General features: G+C 50.1%; 1 protein-coding gene across 5 annotated transcripts in view; it reads left to right on the top strand.

Moving 5' to 3' along the window:
• TBC1D16 (TBC1 domain family member 16) overlaps positions 1-11,160 on the top strand; it is a 40,977-nt gene extending 29,817 nt beyond the window's left edge. For 4 of the 5 annotated variants that reach the window (XM_084646516.1, XM_084646517.1, XM_084646515.1 and 1 more), the window contains exons 4-12: positions 1,218-1,415; positions 2,301-2,448; positions 3,471-3,638; positions 4,333-4,481; positions 4,921-5,055; positions 6,256-6,442; positions 7,926-8,105; positions 9,293-9,439; positions 10,373-11,160. In XM_084646516.1, the coding sequence (XP_084502642.1) occupies positions 1,218-1,415; positions 2,301-2,448; positions 3,471-3,638; positions 4,333-4,481; positions 4,921-5,055; positions 6,256-6,442; positions 7,926-8,105; positions 9,293-9,439; positions 10,373-10,618 (1,558 nt within the window). In that variant the 3' untranslated portion in view covers positions 10,619-11,160. The remainder of the gene's footprint in view (positions 1-1,217; positions 1,416-2,300; positions 2,449-3,470; positions 3,639-4,332; positions 4,482-4,920; positions 5,056-6,255; positions 6,443-7,925; positions 8,106-9,292; positions 9,440-10,372) is intronic. The other variant, XM_084646519.1, reaches the window with a different exon arrangement.
• The last annotated feature ends 1,206 nt before the right edge of the window (positions 11,161-12,366 follow it).

Raw genomic sequence — 12,366 nt, 5'->3', positions numbered from 1 at the left:
GTGGAACCCATTCAGAGCTCCCTCAAAGCCTGTTCAGATGTATTGGCCTTTTTAAGAGCCAAGGGGTCACAGCTTCAGATTCACTTAATTCCCAGAGTAGTGATGTTTTTCTTTGGGGCTGGGCATGGTTGGAGGGGGGGAGGGTTGATCTAAACCCAGGCTCTCCTTTAGTCCAAATGTATTGTTGACCCAGCTTGCCTCTTCGCTTGTGGGAAAGCATAGTCTGACTCACTTTCTCTACTAGGTATTGGGTTAAAAGGCTTGTCTATAATTTACCACTTCACTAGGCAAAGTTTCAAGCATGGACGTGGAAACCATTTTCCAAAGTCTGCGTGCATGAAACTAGGCTTGGTGGGCCCCCTTGTAAGTGGGTATCAGGAAATATGCCCTCTCAAGGGAGGCACTGCCCCAGAGGTGTATGCATTTGTTACTTTTTTTTCTTCATCATTCTGGCTACAGAGAAAACATAACAAATGAGGTCTCCAGTCAGTGATGCCTTCTCAGTGTGCCCACAGATCCTGTCCTGGTCAGGGCCCTGAGCAGCTGGACACTGTGCTGAAGAATTCTCTAGGCCTGTGGGGCAAAAAGTCCTTCCCCCTCGTACCTTGTCCGCTCTGTGCTGGTGCAGCTGCTGCAGTCACCTGCCGAGCATCTTTGCTCCTGTTACCCGGGATGGAAGAACAGGGGAGCCGTCAGCCGCCATGCACAGCAGTATGAGGGGCACCTGCAGATCTGAGTTCTGTGACACAGGATGGGGAGGGGAGGCAAGTGCCCCTAGATTGGCTCTCCAAACTGCACCTATCGCACTACGATAGACATCTGCCCCTCTGCAGAGTACAGGCAAGATTTCCCGCCAAGGGTTTGAACTGCCTCTATCTCAAAGGGTTAAGCCTCTGTCTTAATTTTGCCATTCAATACTGCTGTATTTCTGGGAGACGTGGACAGTCTCCACCACCTTCCTAAAGCCTATATGCTCTTTGAGCACTGGCTGCAAGTAGGGTGGCTCTGCTGGAAGTGATCTGGATGATGCACTTTAAAATCCATTCTGTCTGGAGTGACATTTAGTGACTTCTCAGCACTGCATAGTGTTCTGACTTTATAGCTCTGTTAGCAAAAGCCATTTGTCCGCCAGGAGAGACTAAAGTGACTGTCAAGTGATTGCAGAACCTAGATCTCTGGTTAACGTACTGCTGGTTTTGCCCCTCTCTGTTGTGTAGGGAGACATGTGACAATCACATGACCTGCTCAAACAGCTCCACTTCCAGCCTTGACACCAGTGCCCAATTCCAGGAGAACAACAGGCAAGCTCAGAACACCAGATGGGACGAACAGCAGAAGGTGTTTGCCCTAGAGCAGATCTGTGGGGTCTTCAGAGTGGACCTTGGTCAAATGAGGTCCCTTCGCCTTTTCTTTAGGTAAGAAATGTAGTTCTACATCTTCTGTCCTTGTTGTTGCCTCCACCCATCACTGTGACGTGTGTGTGTGTGTGTGTGTGTGTGTGTGTGTGTGACTTGTCAGGGCAGTGGGAGCTAGGTTGTCTAGAGACCAGTTGTTTCAAAAAGTTTCTTCTGGAGCCTTTCTCCAGTAGTGTTCTCCATCTGAATCCAAGTGGCAGCCTGCTAAACTAGCTTACCTCCATGCAGAATCCTTTCTGGCCCTTTAGGAAATCTTTGAAGGTGCACAGTGCTGGTGTTACCTGTATACAGAAGATCAAGAATAGCTTGAGAGTGAGGGAACAGCTGTCTCTTCAGTACCTCCCCTCCCCCATCTCCTCTGTGCTCTCACTTCTCTTCCCTCTTCTGTCTTCTTCCTAATTATAAATGCGTGGCTTTCCTCTCCCCAAGCCTTTTGTGTTGGGCCCTCAGAGGGTGTCATTTGCAATCAGAGAGCCCCTATCCCTAGGAAGCAGTTCTGTGCATACTGTCTGAGTGTTGCTAGACTGGGTTCTGTCCCTTAGCACCTGGCAGGAATTTAGTTCCTTCATGTAATCAAAGTGTTTTGAACTGGAAGGGGAAGGGTTGGGAGCAATGCTATCTGGCATAGACAGAGTCACTCTTTAAGGGGCAAGGGCACAGAACATCCCCTGCTGTCACTGGGGCCACATGAAACCTCATTCCCTGTGCTTCAGAAACATTCTGCCTCCGTCAGGAAGAGGTAGCTTTGTGTTTGTGCTCTTCTCTCTCTCATTTCTCTGCGTTGTTTTCTAGTCTAGCCTGCTGTCCACCCTCACCCCAAGTTCTCCTAGGGCACAAAACCAGCTCTTAAATGTGCATTGTTCTCCCCCTTTGATTGCTCTTCAGCGATGAGGCATGCACCAGTGGGCAGCTGGTTGTTGCTAGCAGGGAGAGTCAATACAAGATCTTCCACTTTCACCATGGTGGCCTGGATAAACTGTCTGATGTGTTTCAGCAATGGAAATACTGCACGGAGACCCATCTCAAAGACCAGGTAACTGAGCAAGGCCTGGTGAGGCACAGATGTACCAAAAGATGCAGGGTCTATCTGTGAGACCTATGTTTTTAGGCAGAGGTGGGCTAGGGCTGATTAAAGTTGTGTATTAATGCAACAAACCCATTGTTCCTTTCTGGTATACTTGGACAATTTTAGGAGATGCAAGTGCAGACCAAATCGCCACTCTCTGATGCACCTGTCTGTTCTCTCCCATTCCTGCTGCTCCTGTGGAGAGGGGGATATTATCCAAAAGGCCTGTTTAGGTGTCTGCTTTGCTTGATGCCATAGCTAGAGGGGCTGGTGGTGTTAGGCCACTAGATGGCTGGGAAATCAGCAATATTCAATCTGCAGTTCTCTGCGTCTCCCATCCATTTTGTGAAGCCTGGCACATTGCATTTGAAAATAATGTTTTGACAAGTCACCTTGCCATATTTTGCTCAATCTACATACAGATGTGATAAGAGCTCTTTAATTATCTGTTTAAGATAGTGTATGTGCTTATTAGAAAGTGATTTTTTAAATTCCTTCCTTCTCACCGAGCCCCCTGCTGCTTTCCTTATTACAGTAACATGGGCTCACTTTTGCAGTGAGCAACCTTTGATTTTTACATTAAATGTCAGCTGCAGTTTTGCACTGGGACCATGAGTCCTTAGCGAGAGCCTAGCAGTGCAGCTCTGGCTTGCCTAACAGCAGTCCTTTTGTCTGGCCAATCATATGGAATTTATCGCAGCCATTCCTGGCAGAGTGAAGTTTTGCTGTAAGCAGCATTAATTTGGGATACGGTTGGGGGAGGAGTGGAAAGAAACTGTTTTTCTAAGTGAAGCTGTTTTGTGGCTCTCTGATTTTTAATGGCTCCAATTACTCTTGCTGTTTTAATGGCTGGTGTTCTACAGAAACCTTCCCCTCCCTCCTGAACGTTGGGTCTTGGCTGTTAATCCTAAGGGAGCTGTGCTAACTGGGTCTCCTGCTTTAAAAGCAGTTGGTTTAGGAACTTTGCTGCTCTTCTGTCTCCCATTCAGCAGCTTACTGATGAGAAGACATGTATGCAGTTCTCAATCCGCCGCCCCAAGCTGCCGTCCTCCGAGACACATCCAGAGGAGAACACGTACAAGCGTCTTGATGTCACTGCCTGGCTCAATCACCTGAATGAATCCGGACAGGTGGAAGAGGAGTACAAGCTGCGCAAGGTGAGGGGTTTGGCAGCTGCTGCCTTGGTCTGCTTGCTCTTTTCTTCGAGGAAAAGGCCCCAGGTAGAAGCTGAAGCAGTTTGCTTCCTGCTTTGGCAGGCACTGGTTGTCTTTATACTGTGAGACTATTATTTATACTGCTTGGTTGGAGGTCTCGCTGGGACTGCAATCAGGTCAGCTACAGGCAAAATAATGGAACATCTTTCTAAGCAGAGAGGGTTTGCTGTCCTGCCTCTGCCTTCTGCCTGCTGGAATAAGTGGACTAGTGTCCAGTCCCAGACATGCTTGTACAATGCAGTGTGAACAAACCAAAGAAAGCAATCAAGGCGCCTGTGTAAAATAATTCAAGGGTTTGGGGGAGTACTGTGTCCAACTCCTTAGAGGAAAAGTGTGCAGAGAAATGCAGCGTCCCCAGGATTGGGGATTAAGCCGTGACATGAGAGCGACATGTTAATCGTAGAGCTGCTCTGGGGGTGGGGTATTGACATTGAAATGAGCCCGATTTGTGTCTCGTGTGGGAATAGAAGGCCAATGCTTTCCCTCTAAACATGTGCAAATTGCAGGAGTTTGAATCAAGGCATCACTTGTCTGGCGGCTTTGCTGCTCTCCTCAGTGCAAGGGCTGGTGGTTTCTCGATGCAGTGTTTGGAAATTTAAAAAATTGTATTTATTGCCACTTTTGCACCTTCCTCCAGGCCATTTTCTTTGGTGGAATTGATGTGTCTATCCGAGGTGAGGTCTGGCCCTTCATGCTGCGGTATTACAGCCACGAGTCCACGTCGGAGGAGAGGGAGGCGCTGAGGGTGCAGAAGAGGAGGGAATACTTGGAGATCCAGCAGAAGAGGTGACCAGGGAGAGGCCCCACCCTACTCTCCTCTTCTCCTCTCTCTGATCCCGATCAAAAATGTACCAATACTGACTGACAGCCCTGCCCTGCGGCCCTCAAGGGGCACCTACTAGGGAGGCGGGACTAAGATTGATGGGTAAAGGGACCTTCTCTGCCATGGCTGACTTTCTGAGCACATGGAGCTGGGGCCATCTCGTTCATGTCAGGTCATTCGAATTCTTTGAAGCAGGCTTGCCCAAAGCAGCAGTTGTAGTTGCCTGGGTATTGCTCAGATGAGCAGCTGCTCCAAGCAGATTTGGGAGTGGTGAGAGATGTCTGGAGAGGGAGGGACTGGTCTCTGCCCGCAATGTAATGCCCAGAGTCTTTCCTGATTGGGCCCTTTGTTCCTTGTTCACTTGTGGCTATCTGATGCACTCAGTCACTGCTTAATTTTCAGGCTTTCGATGACTCCAGATGAACACAAAGAGTTTTGGCGTAACGTGCAGTTCACGGTTGACAAAGATGTGGTGAGGACTGACCGCAGCAATCAGTTCTTCCGCGGCGAGGACAACCCAAATGTGGAAACCATGAGGTGATGCTGCTTTAAGCTGGACAATGTCTTTCCCCATTACCCTAAGCAAGGACTCTTACTGAATATAGAGAAAACTCTGTAAGGAGCGCTGTAGCCTAGGGAGAGCACCTGCCTTGGGGGTGCTAAGGGATACCACGCGTAGGGCAGCCTACCTCCAGTGATGGACATGGGGCCCCATTCAGCCCCGTCCCTAGTTCCCCTACCCTCATCACCTCTTTCTGGCTGTATTGACCTTGCCTACACCCATTTGGACAGAGAAGCCAAGAGGTGGGAGCTGAAAGGTGAAGGCAGCCTGGGAATTGAGTTGCTGCTGCTGGAGTGTGACAGGAGATTGGATTGTGGTGGGTGGCAGGTTGTATGCAGTGCCCAGCTTCTCACTGACCAGTGGAAGGCCGAGCACTCTAGTACCTGAGCATGGGCATGTGGCCCTGTGTATGCCACACCCTGGCTTTTGAGTGTGCTTAGTAACTAGTTGGCTTTGTGGCTGAACACAGTGGATCTGAGCATCGCAGATGGGCATGGGGGCACCCTTGCCCCTCGGGCTCCTCTGTTCTTTACAACTTCAGCTCCTGTTCTGACCTTCTCTCTCTTTTCCTTTCTCTCTCTTACATTGTTGCTGCACACATATGCCCTCACGTGTGCTCCTGTTCTCTGTCACCCCACAGCTGCGTGGGGCAAGGGGTCTCTGTCCGCTGGAGTTTTCTTGGAGCCAGGCCATGAGTGCTTTCGCAGCTGAGCCACCTCGTGTTGCTTTCCCCATCCTGAATGTGCCTCTCCTCTGTCCCACTTCTCTAATGAAGCCAGCCCCCAGCTTGGGAAATGGGGACTCAATGAGTTCTGCCTAGATTCTGATCTCCAATTACTGTGTGCCATTCAGAATCCCTGTCAGCTAACCAGAGACCTCTTCTGAACCAGCCCAAGATAACCTAATCCCCTAGGTCAGTGCCTTAGACATGGTGCTTTCACTAGAAAGCACGCCCCAGTCACCATTAGATGCATCTGTATGGGATGCCAGGTCTTGTGGAGCTGCTCAAAGGGTCACTTGTTTTCCAGATTCCAGTTGTGTCCTTAAATGGCAAGAGATTTATTGATCTTTTGCATCCTGTCTGACTCTGTATTTGGGGGGGGGGGGCGTGACTGAGGTCAGCTGTTACTGGCACCCCCTGGATCTCACCATCTCCTATTGAATGTCTCCTCTAGGAGAATCTTGCTGAACTATGCAGTGTATAACCCTACCATTGGCTACTCCCAGGGGATGTCCGACCTGGTTGCCCCCATTCTGGCAGAAGTCTTGGATGAGTCGGACACTTTCTGGTGCTTCGTGGGTTTGATGCAGAACACTATCTTCATCAGTTCCCCCCGGGATGAAGATATGGAGAAACAACTGGTGAGCTCTGAGCAGTGGGCTCTCTGTTCCCTTCCTTAACACCCTCCGAGCCTCCTCAAAAAATGCCATAAAACAAATACACAAAACCATTTGCAAGGCAGCGACTGTGGCTCCCAGCTTGCCAAGCCATAGTCCAGGGAGAGCAAATGCACTGAGGGTGACAGGCGCCCTGGGTGAACTGAGCTGAGTTAGTGGCAGCTATTAACAGGACGTTGTCAGATTAAAAAAAAAATTTTTTAATTGCAGATTCCCTGTAAACCGTAAATGGTTCTTACTCAATTTATCTTTTACACTCTAACATACTCTGCTCTGGGGCTACTGGTCGCTTACCCTTTGCACTTCACTCAGCTTGGACAATGGAAACCCACCAGTCAGCTTCACTTCCTTGTTCCGGGATGGTAGCATAATTCTGAAGCATTCAGGTAAGAACATAAGAATGGCCACACTGAGTCAGGCCAAAGGTCCATCCAGCCCAGTATCCTGTCTACCGACAATGGCCGATGCCAGGTGTCCCAGAGGGAGTGAACCTAACAGGTAATGATCTAGTGATCTCTCTCCTGCCATCCATCTCCACCCTCTGGCAAACAGAGGCTCAGGACACCATTCCTTTACCCATAAGGAATTATAGGTTTCAAACATGGCAGAAGAAAGATTCAGTACAAATCGCAAACTTTCTCACTGGTAACTTGTTTTAAATCTGCCAGGAAAACATTTCTTTTAACTTAAAGGTTGTATAAACGCCTCCCACCCCCTTTTTCTTTTCTTTTTTTAAAAACAAAAAACTAAGTATTGGGCCTAATCTGCGTAATGGTTCCTTTTGAAAACGAGAGCCTCTGGACACTTCTGACTTCTCAGACTGCAGAGGGAATGCTGAATCCTTTCTGGTTATCATCCTGGGCAGTCCCACCATTTCTCTCCCAAACCCAAGAAGTGACGTCCTGGTCACCATGGCTCCATTCAGCTTCCATCTCACTGCGCCAAATTTCTCTGGAAGTGACTGGGGACATGTGACTCGTTACTGTACAGCTCCAGGCATCGCTAACATGCTGAATGCGTTAATTTTGCAAAGTAACTTTCCCAGCGTTTAGTCTCGGCTAAAAGAAGCTACCAAAACCAGCCCCTCCTTCCTGGGTTTCCAACTCCAAGCTCCCTGCCGCAGCCCAGCTCCCAGGCTTCCTTTTCATTAGCATCATTAAGATAAAACCTGTCATGGAGATTTTCTTCTCTCTCGGCTCTTCCTTCCTAAACTTCCACGGTGGCCTCAAGGCCCTGTCTCCACTGACAGCATAACCGAGTCTGGCCTGTGACAGCACAGGCCATGTCCCGAATACAGTCGTGGAGGGGAAAGGATGGGGCCCACTTCCAGCGTGCAGTGTTGAGTGACTCCCAGTGGGAGGGAGCAAGCTGCTGCTGTGCTCCTGGGGTGGGGGTGCCGGGGAGCGTCCAGGCAGTGGCTCCGCTGAGTGACAGCCTGTGTTTTCAGATGTACCTGCGAGAGCTGTTGCGACTCATGCACCTGCGCTTCTATCAGCACCTCGTCTCCCTGGGGGAGGATGGCTTGCAGATGCTTTTCTGTCATCGGTGGATCCTCCTCTGTTTTAAACGCGAGTTTCCGGACGCTGAGGCTTTGCGCATGTGGGAAGCATGCTGGGCTCATTATCAGGTTAGACCCCAGACGATGGGTGCAGGACATGATGGGGCGGGAGCGTTCCCTTTGCTGAGTACTGCTGGCGTGCCATGCGCTGGGTAGCTGTGGCTGCAGGTATGCAGCCTCCCTTCCACTCCCCCCCATCTGCCTGTGAGGCACTTAAAGCATGATTTTCCAGTCTTGACAATCTGTTGGGTTGATCCCCTGCCACTTGCCTCAAAGGTAACTTAAATTAAAGGAAATTGCACACTGATTGGCTCATTACTGCGTTCGTGGGCTGATCTTGCTGCTGTCCCAACTGATCAGTTTGAAGAGTTGGTGATTCACTGAAAGTTCAGCTGCAGACTGTTTTCCTCAAGTCCTGAACTGCAGCTCTGAGGACTCGCAAAGGCTGGTTTCCAGGTTTCCTGCGAGACTAGCCAGAGGACCAAGTGGCAGGGAGAGCATGAAACTGAGCTCCTCTCTGTCCCACTCCTGGGAGCGAGAGGACACAGACAGCTGGACTGGTTTCTTCAGCAGGCTGCATTATGGGGTGTTCATTTCTGTATTTACCTGCAGGAGGGAGGAGCAGGGCATGTGTGTGAGAGGGAGGGGAGTATCTGCCTAAGGGGACAGTTCCTCTTGGACAGGGTGGTGACAACTCTACAAGACTCATTCTTAGCATCAGGACTGTGGAGCTTGTTGGGTGCTGGTTGACTGGTGCGGTCATGTGACTGTCACCCCTGTATTACCTCTCAGTGGTGCGTGATGCATTCTTCCCCTTTCCCTCTGTGCAAAAAATAAGCGAGCATTAAGGCCCAAACATTTGTACAAACGACTTGTGATTTTGGATGCCTGAACTTCCAGGCACTTAACTCGAGACACTGCAAAGGGGCCTGACTCATCAGAATGGGCAGAGCACCCCTCCTCTGATGATCAGGCCCCTGAATGGTATGTCCAGCTGGGCACTTCTGAAAAGCGTGGTCCAAACTTCACCTCTGTCCTTGCAAGGTAGCAGATGTGAGTGACTCAGTTACAGTGCAGGATCCTCCGACTGCTCCCCCATTTGGATGTGCCACAGCTGGAACTGGAGCAAGCGTGAGAGCAAACGGTGCTCCTTTCAGAAAGAGGAATCTCTCCGTGTGGAGCTAGCGGGAGCTCTAGTCTAGCCAGTCCTCCGCCTTCCCCTCCTGTAATCCCCAACTCCTGCTTTCTCCTTGCAGACGGACTATTTCCACCTCTTTATCTGTGTGGCCATCGTGGTGATTTACGGAGATGACGTCATTGAGCAGCAGCTGGCCACTGACCAGATGCTGCTGCATTTCGGTAACCTGGCCATGCACATGAATGGGGAACTTGTACTCAGGAAGGTAAATGCCAACGTGCTGACGTCAGCTGAACCAGTAGCCCCAGAGACGCGTCAGCTTTTCAGGAGCACCAGTGGTTGACGCTACAGCTCTCTCCCGTTCCCTCGTATCCTTCCGCTCGCCCTGCACTACTTGCAGACGTCGAGGGTGGGATGCTGGGGTTAGCTTGGAGTCCATCCTTAGGCTGACTTGTTCGGGAGTCCATTGATCGTTTCAGGGGGTCTGCGAGGCACCAGCCCTGTACAAGAGAGCGTAATTAACACAAACTCAAGGGTGTAGAAATGGGGGCCCCTGCTGCTCATCTTGGTGTCCTGGCTCCCAGTCTAGCTCAGCCAGAAGTGACTGCAGATCACATGACACTGATTGGGGTGGGGGGATGGGGGAGGGAGGGAGGGAGGATGTGAAATGTGGTGATGGGGTCAGGTCAGTTCCTAGTGATCAGTAAACAGCAACACAGTTGGGACTAATTACCCTCCCTCCCATGCATCCATCCTGCCCCTCCCCCCCGCTTGCTGTTGGCAGCTTCAGCGGAAAGGCTGGGGAGTAAATAAGATGGGGAGACTGAAATTCCCTCTTATCTTCGCATCCCTCAGAACAGGGCTGAGGCATGGTGGTAGGCAGTCTGAGGGAATCTTGAACTGCAGCCCAGGCTGGACCGGTTCTGTGGTTAACAACAGTATTTCAGCATCCAGGGCCAGGAGCCTGGTGCTGCTGACGAATCCTGAATTCCCAGGCTGGAAACTCTCCCTAAGCCACGTTTAGCTTTCATGCATGAGCCTAAGATTTGCGTTCCTCTCATGGCTGGGTTATTGTAGATCTTGAAAATATTTAACACTTCCAGTGTAGCTTTATGTGAGTGTTACACAGGCTGGACCATTGGGCAGCCCAAGCTCTGGCTGTATTTCTAACGGGTTATATCCTTCTCTCCCGTGCCAGGCTAGGAGTTTGCTTTATCAGTTTCGCCTGTTACCCCGGATCCCCTGTAGCCTGCATGACCTGTGTAAGCTGTGTGGGACTGGCATGTGGGACAGTGGCTACATCCCTGCTGTGGAGTGTTCTGGACACCACCCTGAATCTGAGAGCTGCCCTTACGGGGGGATGGTGGAAGTGCCTTCTCCCAAACCAGGAACTGAAGGCAAGAGGGGACCGAAAACACGGGAGGTCTTCACTTTCCGCAAATAGCTTCCACTGAAGGTGTGTTGGCAGTGGGAGAAATGGGCTCGTTAGGAAAGGTGAGGTTGAGTACACTGAAGGAAAAAATGAAGTGGAAGTTTACCAAGACTCCTGAGAAGGCAGATGGGAGGAGAATGGAGACACTTCACAACAGGGAGCAAATTCCATTGCACTGGGTCCTGGAACCTGAATGAAATTTAACAAACCAGGAACAGTGTCCGTGTCTCTCTTTGTTGGGTTTGGTTTTATGTGCAAAATATGAAGTATTTATAGATTCCCAAGCCTCTGCCCATTGGATCAGGATCACTAGCAGCCAAGAACTTTCTCACTGCTAGGAAACCAGAATACTAAAGAGAACCAAGTGCAACCAGCAGCATTTGTGGGAAGAGTAGTGAGAGTGGAGCCCTGGCGAGACCTCACTCTGACATCCCTCCATCTTGAACTTACATGTCTTGCTTCAACCAAAACACACAACTCAGTGGCTTCTGTTTAAATCCATGATGATCACTTTGAATATATCTGCCAAAAAATAAAATTGCAAACTTTTGGGATTGTGGGGTAGGTATTTCATTGGTCAGTGTTGTGGGACCAGTCACCCAGAGATCTTTCTTTTATAAAGTATGCGAAGGCAAACTTGGGTGATCTTCCATCTGTCCTGAAACCACTCTGCTGTAGGTCTCGCAAGCACGGCTTGTCCGTATTCTGAGTATGTCACGGTCCTCTTTCCAAGGGTTCGCTTCTTTGTCCATCACATTCTTCAGCAAAACTTCTTCCTCATCCTGGTAGGTGCAGACTAGAGACATTGGTTTTGAAACATCTGTTTCCAGTGTCTGGCCTCAGGTATCTGCAGGTTTCCAGGTAGGCTCCTGTGCTTCTGACCCCCCAAAGTGTTTTATGTCCATATCCCTGTCGTCACTGGGCTGCACACCAGCTGGTGCACGTGAGGCACTCTGTTTCTTCAGAGTGAAAAGTGAAACAAACCGCAGTGCAGCAGCCCACGCTCAGCTCTGTCTTTGCCGTCAGTTTTCGATTCTGTTTTTGAGTGAGGAGCAAGTTTCTCCAGTCCCACTCTCCAAAATCTGTGTGTCAACTGCAGATACTGGGATGGAGTGGGGCACCTGGGAGTTCCTTAACAGATCCACTGGACTTTCAAAAGTACGTCCTGGGGGTTACAGTGTGGCCTCTGTAGAAATGTGGGCCAAAGAGACATGGGAGAGTGGCTGCCCTGGGAGTGTAAAGAGAGTCCCAGTGTGGGGACAGGTTACATGGGGCTGCACTGGACACTGGCACTCCCGCCTTCCAAGCACATCACTACTTACGTACCGTGGTCTGTAGGCTTTTGAGTCTTTTCCCAGTTGCTATCTCTTCCCCTCCATGGTAGCACACGGTCTCTGCTGTGTCTCTGAGCTGGGCTGGTAAGTGGTCTGGCAAGGTGCAGAACAGGGAGACCATTTTGATTTCTAGGCTTTGCCTGTTGTGTGTGGGTTTTTCCCTAAGTTAATTTATTTTGTGATCAATATTGACAGATGCGTGACAAACTCCCTGTTCTCCAGGCTGGGTCCCTGTGGGGCTGCAGCAGCTACACACCCACATGACAAGCAATTCTTTCCATTGCGTTTGCTGCAGAGATCCTGTTTGAATCCTGCTTGGGGCAACTGAAGTCAGTGGGGAGCAGGGATGCAGTTTAGAACCTTCTACATAGCCAGTAAATGTCCAGTGTTTGGCTACCTTTGTAAGGGAAGGGAGAGGACTAAACC

The sequence above is a fragment of the Lepidochelys olivacea genome, assembly GCF_965140295.1.
Source record: "Lepidochelys olivacea isolate rLepOli2 genome assembly, chromosome: 14".
NCBI classification, from domain to species: domain Eukaryota; kingdom Metazoa; phylum Chordata; order Testudines; family Cheloniidae; genus Lepidochelys; species Lepidochelys olivacea.
The sequence above is the reverse complement of the archived record's forward strand: the minus strand, read 5'-3'. Positions and strand labels throughout refer to the sequence as shown.